Source organism: Belonocnema kinseyi, chromosome 7 (genome assembly GCF_010883055.1).
Source record: "Belonocnema kinseyi isolate 2016_QV_RU_SX_M_011 chromosome 7, B_treatae_v1, whole genome shotgun sequence".
Taxonomy (NCBI): domain Eukaryota; kingdom Metazoa; phylum Arthropoda; class Insecta; order Hymenoptera; family Cynipidae; genus Belonocnema; species Belonocnema kinseyi.
In genome coordinates this window covers 75,537,974-75,551,472 of record NC_046663.1, presented here as the reverse complement: position 1 = coordinate 75,551,472, position 13,499 = coordinate 75,537,974, and the positions used below count along the sequence as shown (strand labels likewise).

The 13,499-nt window shown below is 31.6% G+C and overlaps 1 protein-coding gene across 7 annotated transcripts in view; it reads right to left on the bottom strand.

The window, feature by feature from the left end:
- LOC117177467 (multidrug resistance protein homolog 49-like) overlaps nt 1-13,499 on the bottom strand; it is a 200,887-nt gene that overhangs the window by 31,791 nt on the left and 155,597 nt on the right. For all 7 annotated transcript variants that reach the window (XM_033368182.1, XM_033368187.1, XM_033368183.1 and 4 more), the window contains 2 exons: nt 11,357-11,605; nt 5,798-6,001 (listed from right to left, as the gene is read on the bottom strand). In XM_033368182.1, coding sequence (XP_033224073.1) covers nt 5,798-6,001; nt 11,357-11,605 — 453 coding nt within the window. The remainder of the gene's footprint in view (nt 1-5,797; nt 6,002-11,356; nt 11,606-13,499) is intronic.

Sequence of the window (13,499 nt, the reverse complement as noted above, 5' to 3'; positions counted from 1 at the left end):
ATACGTTCACGTAGAAGGGTAGTTTTTTGAGGAAATGATAATGAGGGGAAAATTTTAAAGTGTAATGAAATTAATTTTGAGCTCTAAAGCATGTCTACATTTTTTAAGGTAGTTTTTCAACTCTTAAAACGTTTTTGTTCACGAGGGGTATGTATGTATGACTTAGGGATAGTTTGTTGGAAACGAATTATATATTATCAAAGAGCAAAAAAGAAGAAAAAAATATCGACTAATAGTGCTTTCTAAGTTTTATCAATGTTTATGCTTTTTTCATGCACATACATGTTACTCTGCATACGCTCATGTGGAGGGGTAGTTTTTCGGGATAATTTAATAGAGGGGAATATTTTCAAGTGTCATATAATTAATTTGTTTTTCTATATCCGTTTCACATTGTTCAAGGTGGTTTTCCATCATTTAAACCTTTTCTGATCATGAGGGATAGGCATGTATGTCTTAGTGGTAGTTTTTAGGGAACGTATTATATATTCTCGAAGAGCAAAGAAAGAGCAACAAAATATCGACTAACAGTGTCTTCTAAGTTTGATTATTTTTCATGCTTTTTTCATACATATATACGTTCTGTTGTAATATAAGGAGAGACAAATTTTCAAGTTTCATTTGATTAATTTTCAGTGCTAAATCATTTTTATATTGTTCAAGATGGTTTTTTTTAAACTTTTAAAACGTTTTTGATGACGATGGGTGAGTATGTATGACTTAGGGGTAGTTTTTGAGGAACGTATTATATATTATCAGAGAGCTAAAAAAGAGCAAAAAATATCAACTAACAGTTCCTTCTATGTGGGACTATTTTTGATGCTTTTTTCATACATATGTATGTTTCGCGGCATAGATTCTCGTGAAAGGGTAGTCTTGCGGGAAAATTATGAAGAGGGGGAAATTTTGAATTGCCATGTAATCAATCTGGAGTCCCAAATCATTTTTGCATTGTTCAAGGTGATTTCCAACTTTTAAAACGTTTTTGATGACGAGGGGAAGATACGTATGACTTAGGGGTAGTTTTCGGGAAAGCATTATATATTATCAAAGAGCAAAAAAAGAGGAAAAAAATATCATCTAACAGTTACTTCTAAGTTGATTATTTTTCATGCTTTTTTCATACATATAAATGTTCTACTGCATACGTTCACGTGGAAAGGTAGTTTTGAGGAAATTGTAAAAAGCGCGAAATTTTCAAGTGGCATGTGATTAATTTGAAGCTCTTAAACATGTTTGCATTGTTGAAGGTAGTTTTCCTATTTTGAAAACATTTTTGATCACAGGGGACAGTTGTGTAAGACTTAAGGGTGATCTTTTGGGAAACATAATATATGTCATCATAGAGCAAAAAAAAGCAAAAAAATCTCCACTTATGTTTTATCACATTACAATCATTTTTAGTGAGTTTTCGTATGTGGCTGCACTGAGTAGGCGTCCTGCTAGCGTCGCCACCCTTTTCTCGGAAGTTTAAAGAGCAAAAAAAAATTTTTTTTAGCATAAAATTAACAAAAAAGAAGCAAAAAAATATGGCGTATTCCATTTTATAATTTTCCTTGGTGGCGGCGCTGAGTGGACGGACCTATCTTGATCAAATTTCGAAACCAATTGAATTTATGTTGAAAACGTATTTCTTTAGATTTAAAAGTCTCGAACCTTATACAATTCTTTTTTAATTAATTATGTCTGTGTTACTGTTGAAAATTAAATTATTTCAGTTTAAACAGTTGAAAATGGAATAATTTTGAATTTCAAATATTGAAATTGAACTTTAAGTTTTAATTATTCGAAATCAAACGATTTAAAATCTCTGACTAGTTATTTCAAAGCTTTATCTGCAATTTAAAATTTCAATTGTACGTGATTGGAAAATTTTCAAATCAATGCTCAAACTGTATATAATAGACTAATTCTAATACTATTTAAAATTTTGTGGACACGAAAAAAATGGTCTCGAGAAAAAAATCTAATCATACTGTTAAAATATGGAATATTATTGCCAACGGTCTTAGTACCTTTTTCCAAGATTTTAAAAGCGATACGATATTAGTGAATGATATGATTTTTTCTCGTAAAGAAGATTCTCTACAATTTAACATAATAATAAATTATTTATTATTACTAACTGAACGAAAACTTTGGTATTAGGCAAAAAAAGCAAGATTACTCAAAAACAAAATAATCATTTTTCGTTTAAATGAGATTATTAGCAATTATTTTGCGTATTTTAAAATTATAATTATATCTTTTTGCGAAGATCTTTTTTTTTTCTCGTGTCCATGAAACCTTGAGGATGAAAATTGAAAGTATTTCAAATTTCAAATAGTGAATTCAGAAGCTTCGGAAGAATTAAAAATTGAAAAATCAAAATATATACTATCACGTTTACTAGACATTAAGAGAGCTTTTTTTTAAAATGTCCGAATGAAACTTAAGCTTTATGTTTCGAGACCAGTCTGACCTCATCCACAGACCTTATATTAATTGAAATTTATAAAATTTGGTATAAAATTAAATGGTGTACAGGAACCCCGATTAGAAAAATACAACATTAGACATTAGACATTTATTAAAATTAAAATTTATTGAAAAATGTAAGACTTATGAAAAAGCTCGCTATCCCCTAAACCAAAAATGACTTACCTAATTATTGAGTTTTTGGCAAAATTATATAGTGTGAAACCTTAGCATTTCATAATGCTCATTTCAGAACTTGGAACATTGTCAACATTACATGGCATAAATTGCATCTGCTCTAAATTATATTTGCTTCCTAACTTAGAGAATTACGAATCTCTTGATGACATAAATTAACGCTGTGTTTGTTGGTGTATTTCACTACGTTTGCACTCAGTTCAAATGCGACTTCCGGAACACCTGAGGCTTGAAGAAGCCGAATCGAATTGGATAACGACATTAACAGACGATTTGGTACACATACTCTGTCTCTACCATTTCTCTCGAAATCGCATCTCGGAAATCTAATTGAAATACATTTCTAATTCATTGATACCTTCCAATAATTAAAGAATCGACTCAAAGAATATTATTTGAACAAAGATTTTGGTTTACTAGATCAACAACGAGGGTAACAACATTGTTTTTAAAAATGTCTATGACGTCCTCATTAATACATTGAACAAAGAAATAAAAAGATTGAGAAAAAAGTAATATTCTGGAAAGGAAGTATATAAAGAATAAAGCGGTTAAAGACTCTAGGAAAACTTATAAACTATTTCGCAGTCCAAGAAAGAAGAAAGGTCTGCACTTTAGCATCTAAACTCGGTATTAATATAAATTAAATGTGAATAAATGAGAACATTAGCATCTATAATAAATAAGAACATAAATTCAAATTGTAATATTTTATAACTTTATAAGAAACAATAACCTGCTTGTCCAATATGATAAGTGCAATTGTACTCAGTGGCATAACCCAGTATTTAAATTTAAACTTCAGCGCTACCGCGCTAAAATTTCTGAGTAAAAACAACTTAAAGTCTGAACATCATAGATTTCAGCGAGTCAAAATTACTGTTCATACAGCATTCTTTAAGTCACCGCAGCCTTCGAAGTGCTTTATGGAACCAAGAAAGTATCTTTATGAAGAAAAAAGTATCCTTAAAAATAAAACTTGAGTTAAAAATGTAGCTTTTAAAACCTTTAAAAACATGCTAAAAACTAGACACATATAAAAATATAAAAAGTATGGAAATAAGAATTTTTTAAATAACATTTTGTTAACGCGCAAGTTACAGACATTCATTAATCCACGTCCATGTTAGGATTGGGTGGAAATTAACACAAAAATACTTGCACCTCCCAGTTTTTTTCTGCTCTAATTACTGCGATACATCACGACAATTTTGAGACAAAAATTTAAAAAAATCTTTGAAGCCGTTTAAAAAAAACACAATTTTTATATTGGGCGGAGGGATTTTAAGTATAGTTATGTAAAAATAACACTGACAAGGTAAATAATTAGCATAGACCCTCTATTTTGGCACACAGACAGAGGCGTTATATGTTAAAAATCCCTTGATAAACAAATCTCTTAAAAATATTACAATTAGGCGAAAAAGTGGAAAAAATGCAGTTTCTTTTCAATTACTTCCTGCTGATGAATCCTAATTCTTAGTCATAAGTTTTCCTAAAATAACTAAGTTCCTGTGTATTACAGTTGAAAGTTGACACTGAATTTCGTAAAACTCTAAAAAAATACAATGCTCTGGATCTGATAGAACTAAAATTATGGCCTCCTGAATAAGACCTTTTTTATGGAACTTATATAAATGTTATGTTTTGTTTGGAATTTTTTACCCTTTACTTAATTGTTTATTCGTTTGAGCACATTTTTTCATGTCGAATGAACTAGAAGTAATACATTTTCAAAGGAACTTAACAGGTATATACATATATAATTTCCATTAACAAATGCTACATTCAGGAGGACATAACTGCAGTTCTATAAGAGCTACTACATTACTTTTTTTAGACTTCTAGGAAATTCAGTCTGCTTTAACTCATTTTATGACAAAATTCACCTGTGACCTCAGGAACAGAGTTATTTCAAGAGAGCTAAAATGACAAACTGGTTTCTATTGGGGTTTTGATGTTTGATTTAGTTTTGTTTTACAGAGAGTTTTCCCCTGCAATTCTCGTACAGCATGTCAAAGCATTCGAATGTTCTAGAAAGGAGCAATTTGAAAAAAACTGATTTGTTCTGCTTTTTTCGGCTATTTTGGGATATTTTTAAAGGATTTGATTATCGGCAGATGTTTAACATTCCGAGCGTTTTTCAGGTGCCACGATAAATAGTTATTGTAAATCTTTCACATTTTCAGTGTTAATTACACAAAAATATGAGAGTACATAATAACCACGCTAAAAAATCATAAATTGAGTTTTTTCAAAAATGGCTGCACGACTTTTTTTATTTTGATCCTAAAATGATCGTGTGATATGCAAATAATAAGAGCACCAAAAAATCGGTATTCACAAGACCTTTTGAGTTCGGTTCCATTTAAGCCCACCGTTCAACAGCTCCAATTTCGATCTCAATCATGTTATTTTTTCCACCTGTCCTAATGTATATCCTAAGCTTTCTCAAATTGAGATTTTTTGAAAAATCCATCTACTTTTCTATCTGTATGGATTTTTTTCTATAAAAAATTAATCCTTATGATTAAAAAATTAAGTACTTTGGTTAAAATTTACTTATTTTGTATTGTAATATTTTTGGACTTATTAGGATTTTCAGTAAACAATTTTGTGTTTTGTAGCCATGCGTTTTATTTTTTGCTCGCATTCAAACCCCCTTTCCCCATAAAGAAATCGTGTGGATCACGGAAGGCCCCTTATTTTTGTTAAACTTAAACTTGTGAGTACGATCAATTTTCGATATTAATTTACTGAAAAAGTAGCAAAAAAGTAGCCTTACCTAAAACCGCATTTAAAAAGTAAAAAAGTAAAAAAAATGTTTAAATTATAAGCTCATCAGAAAAGCAGTGCAGGTGAAAAGAAAATGTCGAGGAAAATTAATATACGTAATGAAGCGAATGGTATTAAAAGCCACGGTATTCTTTATAGAGAGGTATGGTTCATCAAACTTTTGAAGGAATTTTATCAGAGAGTTCGACTCAGAGGGTTGTAAGGAAGATGAGTTTAATTTAATTTTAAACATTTCTGCTTTCCTCTTCTCTTTAACTTTTATACGCTTATTCTGTCGAAGAGTTCTCTTCACGAATACTATCAAGAGGCAAAATAGAAAAAAGACGTGGGAGTGATTGAGACTTACCTCCGGCAGTTTGCTGATGAAGTCGTGCGCGTTCGCTTCCTTGGCGGCTTTGATCATCTGTTCTTCGGTAACGCTGTCATTTCCATAGCGGATGTTCTCACGGATAGTCGTGTCAAAAAGAACCGGTTCCTGACCGACGACACCGATATAAGATCGAAGCCACTGCACGTTTAACTTTGCTATGTCAACACCATCGAGGAATACCTGAAATCAGAAAACAAATCCTTCATTGAATCTCACTTTGCATAAAATGCCAGGGTGGCCGCAAAACTTCCATTTCAAATATCTTTGATTTCTCTTTAAATAATGTTTCATTATCCCTTACAATGAAAGTCGTCGCTACTTACGTTTCCGCGCGCGGATCAATGTTTACAAACAGTAAAAGTTCGATTTTCAGAATACATATTGTGAAAGTAATTATCTCACATTTGGTTTCAAAAAATTGTGAGCACATCGTTCTCTCGCGGTATAAACTGAAAAATAGGTTAGCATTTACGAATTATTGATAAACCTTTGATTAAATTTGCCATACTTGAGATTATCTCATGTGACAAGGAAATTGTCATAAGACATAAATATTGTGATTTTGAAATTCTTTTATAAGCCTCATTAATAAAGCATATCATGACTTTATTCACTTTAAAATTGCCTTAAAAGACCTAAACCATTGGCGGCCACGTATATGGCGAGCGAAATAATTCTCGGATGCCGAGCCGTCGCGGTCGTGGTGTGAGAAGAGCTCGGCCGAGAGTTAGGGGAAACGGCAAGGTAAATAGCGTCGACTGTACCATTTTAAAACTAAAACTCTAGTCTTGTACCATTTTAATAGAATAATGGAACCAATAAACGAAGAGGATTCTATTGCGGAAGGCTGAAGAAAATATCCTTTATATTTTCATTATTTTTCCACGTATGCTTATTTTGTTCATCCAGGCGCTTGATGGTGACTGATTTCATTACTTCTACAAATGAAATACCATATTTTAGTTGTAGGTTACAGGGGTTACAAGAAATAAAATATTTCTTCGACAAATGGTTTGCCCTCGGTCATTGTTCCGCTACTCTATCGAACCTTTAAAATCGAAGAACAAATTTTAAATTGTTAACAACTTTTAAATTTATTTTCTAGGCTTTAAAATAATTTGAATGAATTGGAAAGCTGAAAAATCCCGACAATTTAATTGATTTCCCTGCTTAAAATGACAGGTTGAAATCCAATAGAAACCGGAAAGGAACCGGTTAAGTGCCCTTTCGGTCTTTACCCGGTTTTATACGGTTTTTATTTGGCCTTTAATTTTGGAAGATCTATCTGGGTCGACTCGGACCTTATCCGGGAAATGGTAATAAAAAATAAGTTGTTTAAAAATTCTACCTACACCTACCTGGTTTTTATCTGGTCAATGGAAACAAAATGAAAATAGTAATCATATAAAATTAGATTTCTACCTGGAACTTATCCGGTCTCTATATGACAAGCGATGCTTGTGAATCGCGTTATGATGAAAGAGCACCGGCTACCTTGTGTTACCCGGTTCCTATCTGGCATTTGGAACCAGAAATTAAAATTGAATTATACTTTTCTACCCGGTTCCTATCTACTCTTTCTAAGGTACCTAGCCACTTGTGAATTATTAATTGCAAGTGCACCTGCTACCCGGTTCGTATCTGGAAATGGGAACCAGAAATTGAAACAGGGATATATACTTTTTTACCCGGTTCCTATCCGAATAGGTTTCCACTAGGAACCGATAACAAAGGCGCACATATTTTTGCGTTCCTGATATAAATTTTCCGGAAAGGACTCACGGAGCAACCGGGTACAAATAGACAGATTCCGGTCAAGCGCCGAGTACAAACCGGTGACAAAATCCGGGCACGTTTCGGACAGAAAACACATAAGTACCAGGTAGAAGTATTTTGAGGAACCGGATAAGACTCAGGTAGAAATCTGGTAGATGTTATCTAATTCCAGATAGAACCCAGTCAAATGCTGAGTATAAACCAGATCCCATCCCGACTACAAACCGGATACAAATCTTGAAGGTCCCGGATGAATAAATAAATAATAAATTTTTAATTGAAAGATTTCTATCAGTAATATTACTGTCCCCTGACACCCCCTCTCTACCCTGTTAATAAATATAGTTTCTGGCGCGACCATCAACGCCCAACCCTCAAAATTCGTAACGCAGTTTATGGACGGCTCCTAAACACTAAAATGATTATCCCCCTTAAACTAACTGGATAATATAATGATCTTGAAAGTCGATTTCTGCAAGGTGGTTTAGCAAATAATATAAACATTAAATTTATAGTTTCCGGTGCGTTAAGGCCATTTTTATAATTTTAATTTAATCGTTAACGTTTATGGTGAAAAAAATTTTAAGTAACTTTCTAGGGAACGAATGAAAACATGCATCGGAGAAAGATGAGTTCCATAAATATTCATGGGTGCAGATATCTGAGGCAAGTTACGAGGGGCAAGTTAATATCGAAGAGCAGTGTCATGAATAACCAAGTGACACTTTTATTCTCGAAGAAATTATGGTGGACATTTAGCGAATAGCTATCGCTTAAATCCACGTGCGCTGTTGGCACACAACCCTTATCAAGCGACCTTTTCATGGTCCATACGAAATAATTATTTTACGATTCATCCCATCACCTACTGGAACCCTATGCGATCAGTCAGAATAGCACATCGTTTCCTACCCCGATTGTGGCCTATATACATCCGTTTGCATGAACTGACATAAACAACTTTCTTTTTTATGAAGTATTTAATCAAGTATTTTGTTGACAATTTGATTTTCTGGTTAAACACAACTATTTTGTATTCAAAAAATATATTTTTTTAATTGAAATGTAAACTATTACATTTCTTGTTGAAACATTATATTTTTAGGCTCAAAATATAACTTCTTAGTTGACGGTTGAACTACTTTTTAAAAAATTTACGTTTTTCGGTGACGAAATATCATTTCAGTTAAAATTTTCTCTTTCCCAGATCGAAAAAATTTTTACAAGAAAGTAGAACATTTCTGCATGTGTCATTTTTTGTTAAAAAATATACTTTTTTTGTAACCAAAATATACAATCGAATACAAACAGCTTATTTTTTGTGTAGAAATGGAATATTAAAATCAGATCCTTTTTACTACGTTATTATTTGTGCTCGCAGACTTTAGTTTTCATAGTCAGAAGAAAATCCACCTTTTTTGGTTGAAATCGTATTCATTTTGGTTTCAAAGTCTACTGCTGAAAATTGTATTATTTTCTTAAAAAGTTAACAATTTTGTGGAAACGTCATCCTTTTTGGTTGAAAGTTCAACTTTTCGGTTGACTAACAATTTTTTCTTTCTTCAAAATCAAACTATTTTGCTGAAATTTCGTCTCTTTTATTTAAATATTCAACTGCTTTTAGAAAATTCCTATTTTCTTCTCGAGCATTCAACAATTAAGCAGCAATTTCAACTATTCGTTTGAAAGTTGAAATACTATTTTAGTTGAAAATTAAACTAGTTGGTTAGAAAGTCCTATATTTTATCAAAAATTAATTGCTTGTGATTCGATGAAAAGTTGAACTATTTGCATAAAAATTTGACTGTTTTATTGAAAATTAATATGTTTTAGTTAGGATCCCTTTCCCCGGTTGACAAAATGTTTGCAAGAGAGTACAACATTTCTAAAATTGCAAATTGTTGTTGAAGAATGTACTTTTTTTGTAACAAAAATATACAATCGAATGGAAACAGCTTATTTTGTTTGTATTTTCTTGTAGAGAAGTAAAAAAAAATTAACAATAAAGTTTAAGTTTCTACAATTTTTCCTCTGTTTTCAATCAAAACAATAAAACTATTTTACGTGGAAAATCAATTTGGTTCAATTGAAACGTCTAATTTCTTAACTAAACATTTATTAGATCAATTTCCAACTGAAAATTCAACTTTTCATTAAAAGTTTATTTTTCCTTGTATTTGATTCATTTAGTTGATTGATAATTAACTCTTTTGTTGAAAATTCATATTTTTGGGATGGAAATTCAACTGTTTTGTAGAAAATTCGTATTCCTAAATAAGAAAATTCGTTTGCTTTGTTTGCGAATTTTATTGTTTTTTTTGAAGAAAATTTAACTATTTTGTTGAAAATTAACTTCGCCTTTTTCGCACGGAAATTCAATGAGTTAGAAATTTTTTACTCTCTTGAATATAAATTTTTTCTTTCTTAAACGTGCATCTTTCTTGCTAAAAATATTATCTTTCTTAGTTATAAGAGTGCAACTATTTGGTTAAAAATTAATTTGTTTTGATTGATAAATCAACTATTATGTTGAAAATTCTTCTTTTTTTGGTTAAACTACCAACTATTATATCTTTCGTTGTGAATTCACCTTTCTGGTTAAGTAAGATTGTTTACGATTTGAAATTAAAATGTACATATGATTTAAAAAAAGTGTTAGACAACCACCGTATGGTCCGTATGAATATATACATATTTTTTTATGAAAGATTAACTATTATAGGTTTTGTTGCGAATTAATCTTTTTTTATTAAAAATTCAACAACTAGAAAACGAACTGTATTGTTGAATATTTAAAGTTAAAATGGACGCAATTGACTGAAAAAATTCCTGAATTTCTTGAAATAAATAAATAAAATCAACATTTGGGCAATTTTAAAAAAGAGTTGAAATACGAGTATATAAATAATTTACAATTAATGTTATGTACAAAGTACAATTTATAAATAAAGTTAATATTTCAAATCGTGTGTTGTGGGTATATTTATTAAATCCTTAGCCTAATAATATATATTTCACCATACTTCTAAAACTTAATTTCAGCAGGTTTTAATGATATGTACGTCTGAGAAACGTATATTTAGTAACAAGCAATTTTTATTTTAGTTAGTATTCTAGGATTAATAATTAACCGGCCTTAATAAAAATCGTCTCCTTGGCTTAAGAATTCTACTATTTGGTTCAAAATGCAAAATTTTTCGGTTAAAATTCAATCTTTTTTGTTTAAGAAAGCTTCTGGTTAAAATTTCAACTATTTTGTCAAAAATTCATTTATTTTGCTTGTTAGTTCAACTATTTAGTAGTAAATACAACTGTTTTCTTGATATTAAAGTTTTCTTAGTTGAAAATTCAACTGCTTGTGGTTGCATTTTTATCTTTTTAGATTAAAGTTGAACTATTTGTTTAAAGTTAAACTATTCTCTTGAAAATTCCTCTCTTTTGCTTAAAAGTTCAATTATTTGGTTTTAATTACAACAGTTTGGTATTTTTGGCTATGAACTCTGGTAATACATTATTTTCGTAAGCATTGTTTTATTTTAGCCATTTCACAAATAAAATCGAATAGTAAATGTTTACTTAAAATGGGGAGGGGGTCGTATTATTGACGTCACCCTGGAGTTCAAACTTTGTGTGACGATCTGCGATGACTATGCGTTTTTAAAAAAAGGATTATCGTACGTTTTGTTCAAACAGAGCCGAAATTAAGTTTAAAAAAAAATAAATCCTGAAGATAAATGTAAATTTTGAAATAAAACTAACCTGTCCTTGAAGAGGGTCGTAGAGTCTCTGAATCAATTGGAGACACGTTGATTTTCCGCATCCTGAACCACCCACGAGAGCGACGGTTTCACCATGTTTGATCTTGAGATTCAAACCCTGAAGTACTTTTACATCTTTCCTAGCAGGGTAGCGGAAGTGAACGTCCTTGAATTCTATTTCTCCAGTCACAGACTCCAGTTTCTGTCCCGTTTTGCTGAGACTGTCGATTGTAGGTACACGATCTAAAACCTAAGCGAAACAAAATTGCTGGATTTAAATAAACGCAAGTAAAAATAACAAATGGAAAATCAAATCCTAATCTTTTACATTTTCTTACTTTGCAATATATTTTTTTTATCCTATCTTTAATGTAGTGATAAAGGGAATTTAGTTAACAGGTAAAATTGTAAAATTTTGCTGAAAAATCGAACGCTATTTGGTTCTTCTTTTTTCTGATTTAAACTTGTACATATGTGTACCCCATTTCGGCCCAGTCTTATCAATTTCTATCTAGTCCTATCCCATTTCATTCAAATTAAAACTATATTTATCATTCTAATTTCTGCCTACGTTTCTTTCATTCAAGCATCATCATTTTTATCCTATCGCCTTTGTAATAATTCTATTCGTTTTAATAGCGTTTTATTATTTTTTTATCAATTTCTCTTTTTAGAAAACTTTTTTCCGGCATTTTTAACATTACTCTAATTCTCTTTCCAATAATGGAGTTTTCCTTGCGAAATAAATAGAGCGCTTAAAACTGAATGCATTGGGATTAAAAGCATACAAATCGATATAAGTGTGTTTGTTTACGGAAAATGTCACTCACTGGGGAAGTTTCGGCAATACCTCATTCTGCACTAAACTGTTAAAAATAATATTAAATTTAATATAGCCATGTGTATGAAAATTAAGACATCAAGCATATGAAATCGCCATTAAGAGCGCTTATATTAAATTTCATATACATTCATGTTAATCACTTACAAGAAAAATCATATAATTTCATTTTTCACAAATGTAAAATAAGTTTAGACGTAATTTTCAATTCTAAATAATAAAACATGGTACCATCTTCCTGTTAACCAAAAATAAAATTGGATTTCAAGTCGAAAAGTTCAATCAAGCAAATAAATAACCGACTTAACCTACAATTAACTGTATTCCACTTCAATTTTGACCATTTACAGCGAAATTAGGAAACAAAATTTACCCTTACATTGCACTTTTATTATAAATAACAATTGAGTCGACGAATTCTAGATTGTTAATTTAATTTAGAATATTTTACAAGATTTAAAGAAATTAAAGCAGGTTGATTTTTCACGCTCATTGCTATACTAACCTGTATATTGAATTTAATACGCATGTATATTATATTCACTAAACCAATGTACTAGGCAGTCTGATAAATCCCTGAAAAATGAAACACGGAGACGTTTTTTTGGCCAAAGTCGGTTTTATTTTTCAACATACTCTCCTTTTAGGTCGACACAGCGAGTCCAACGATTTTCTAATTTTTTGATACCGTCCGAATAGTACTCGATCGGAAGGTCTCCAAAATACGCCTCAGTTTCAGCTATGAGCTCCTCATTTGAGTAAAAACGCTTACCGGTGAGCCATCTCTTCAGGTTACGGAACAAGTAATAGTCACTGGGGGCTAGCTCTGGTGAATACGGTGGCTGAGGAACCAATTCGAAGCCGATTTCATGCAATTTTGCTTGTGCAACTAAGCATGAATGAACAGGCGCATTGTCGTGATGATGAAGCGGTTTTTTCTTCTTCAAATGCGGTCGTTTTTCGGCGATTTCGATTTTCAATCGGACCAATAATGATGAATAGTATGCTCCGGTTATGGTTTCAACTTTTTCAAGATAGTCCACGAATATTATGCCATGTGCGTCCCAAAATACGGAGGCCATAACCTTTCCGACCCATTGTTGCGTTTTTGTACGCTTCGGAGCACTTTGGCCCAGTGGAACCCACTGTTTTGCCTGTTGCGTTGACTCAGGACTGTAGTAGTGGATCCAGGTTTCATCCGTGGTTATGAATCGGCGCAAAAACTCCGTCGGCTTACGCGAAAATAATGCCAAATTCTGCTGGGAAGTTGTCACACGAATTCGTTTTTGGTCCACTGTGAGCA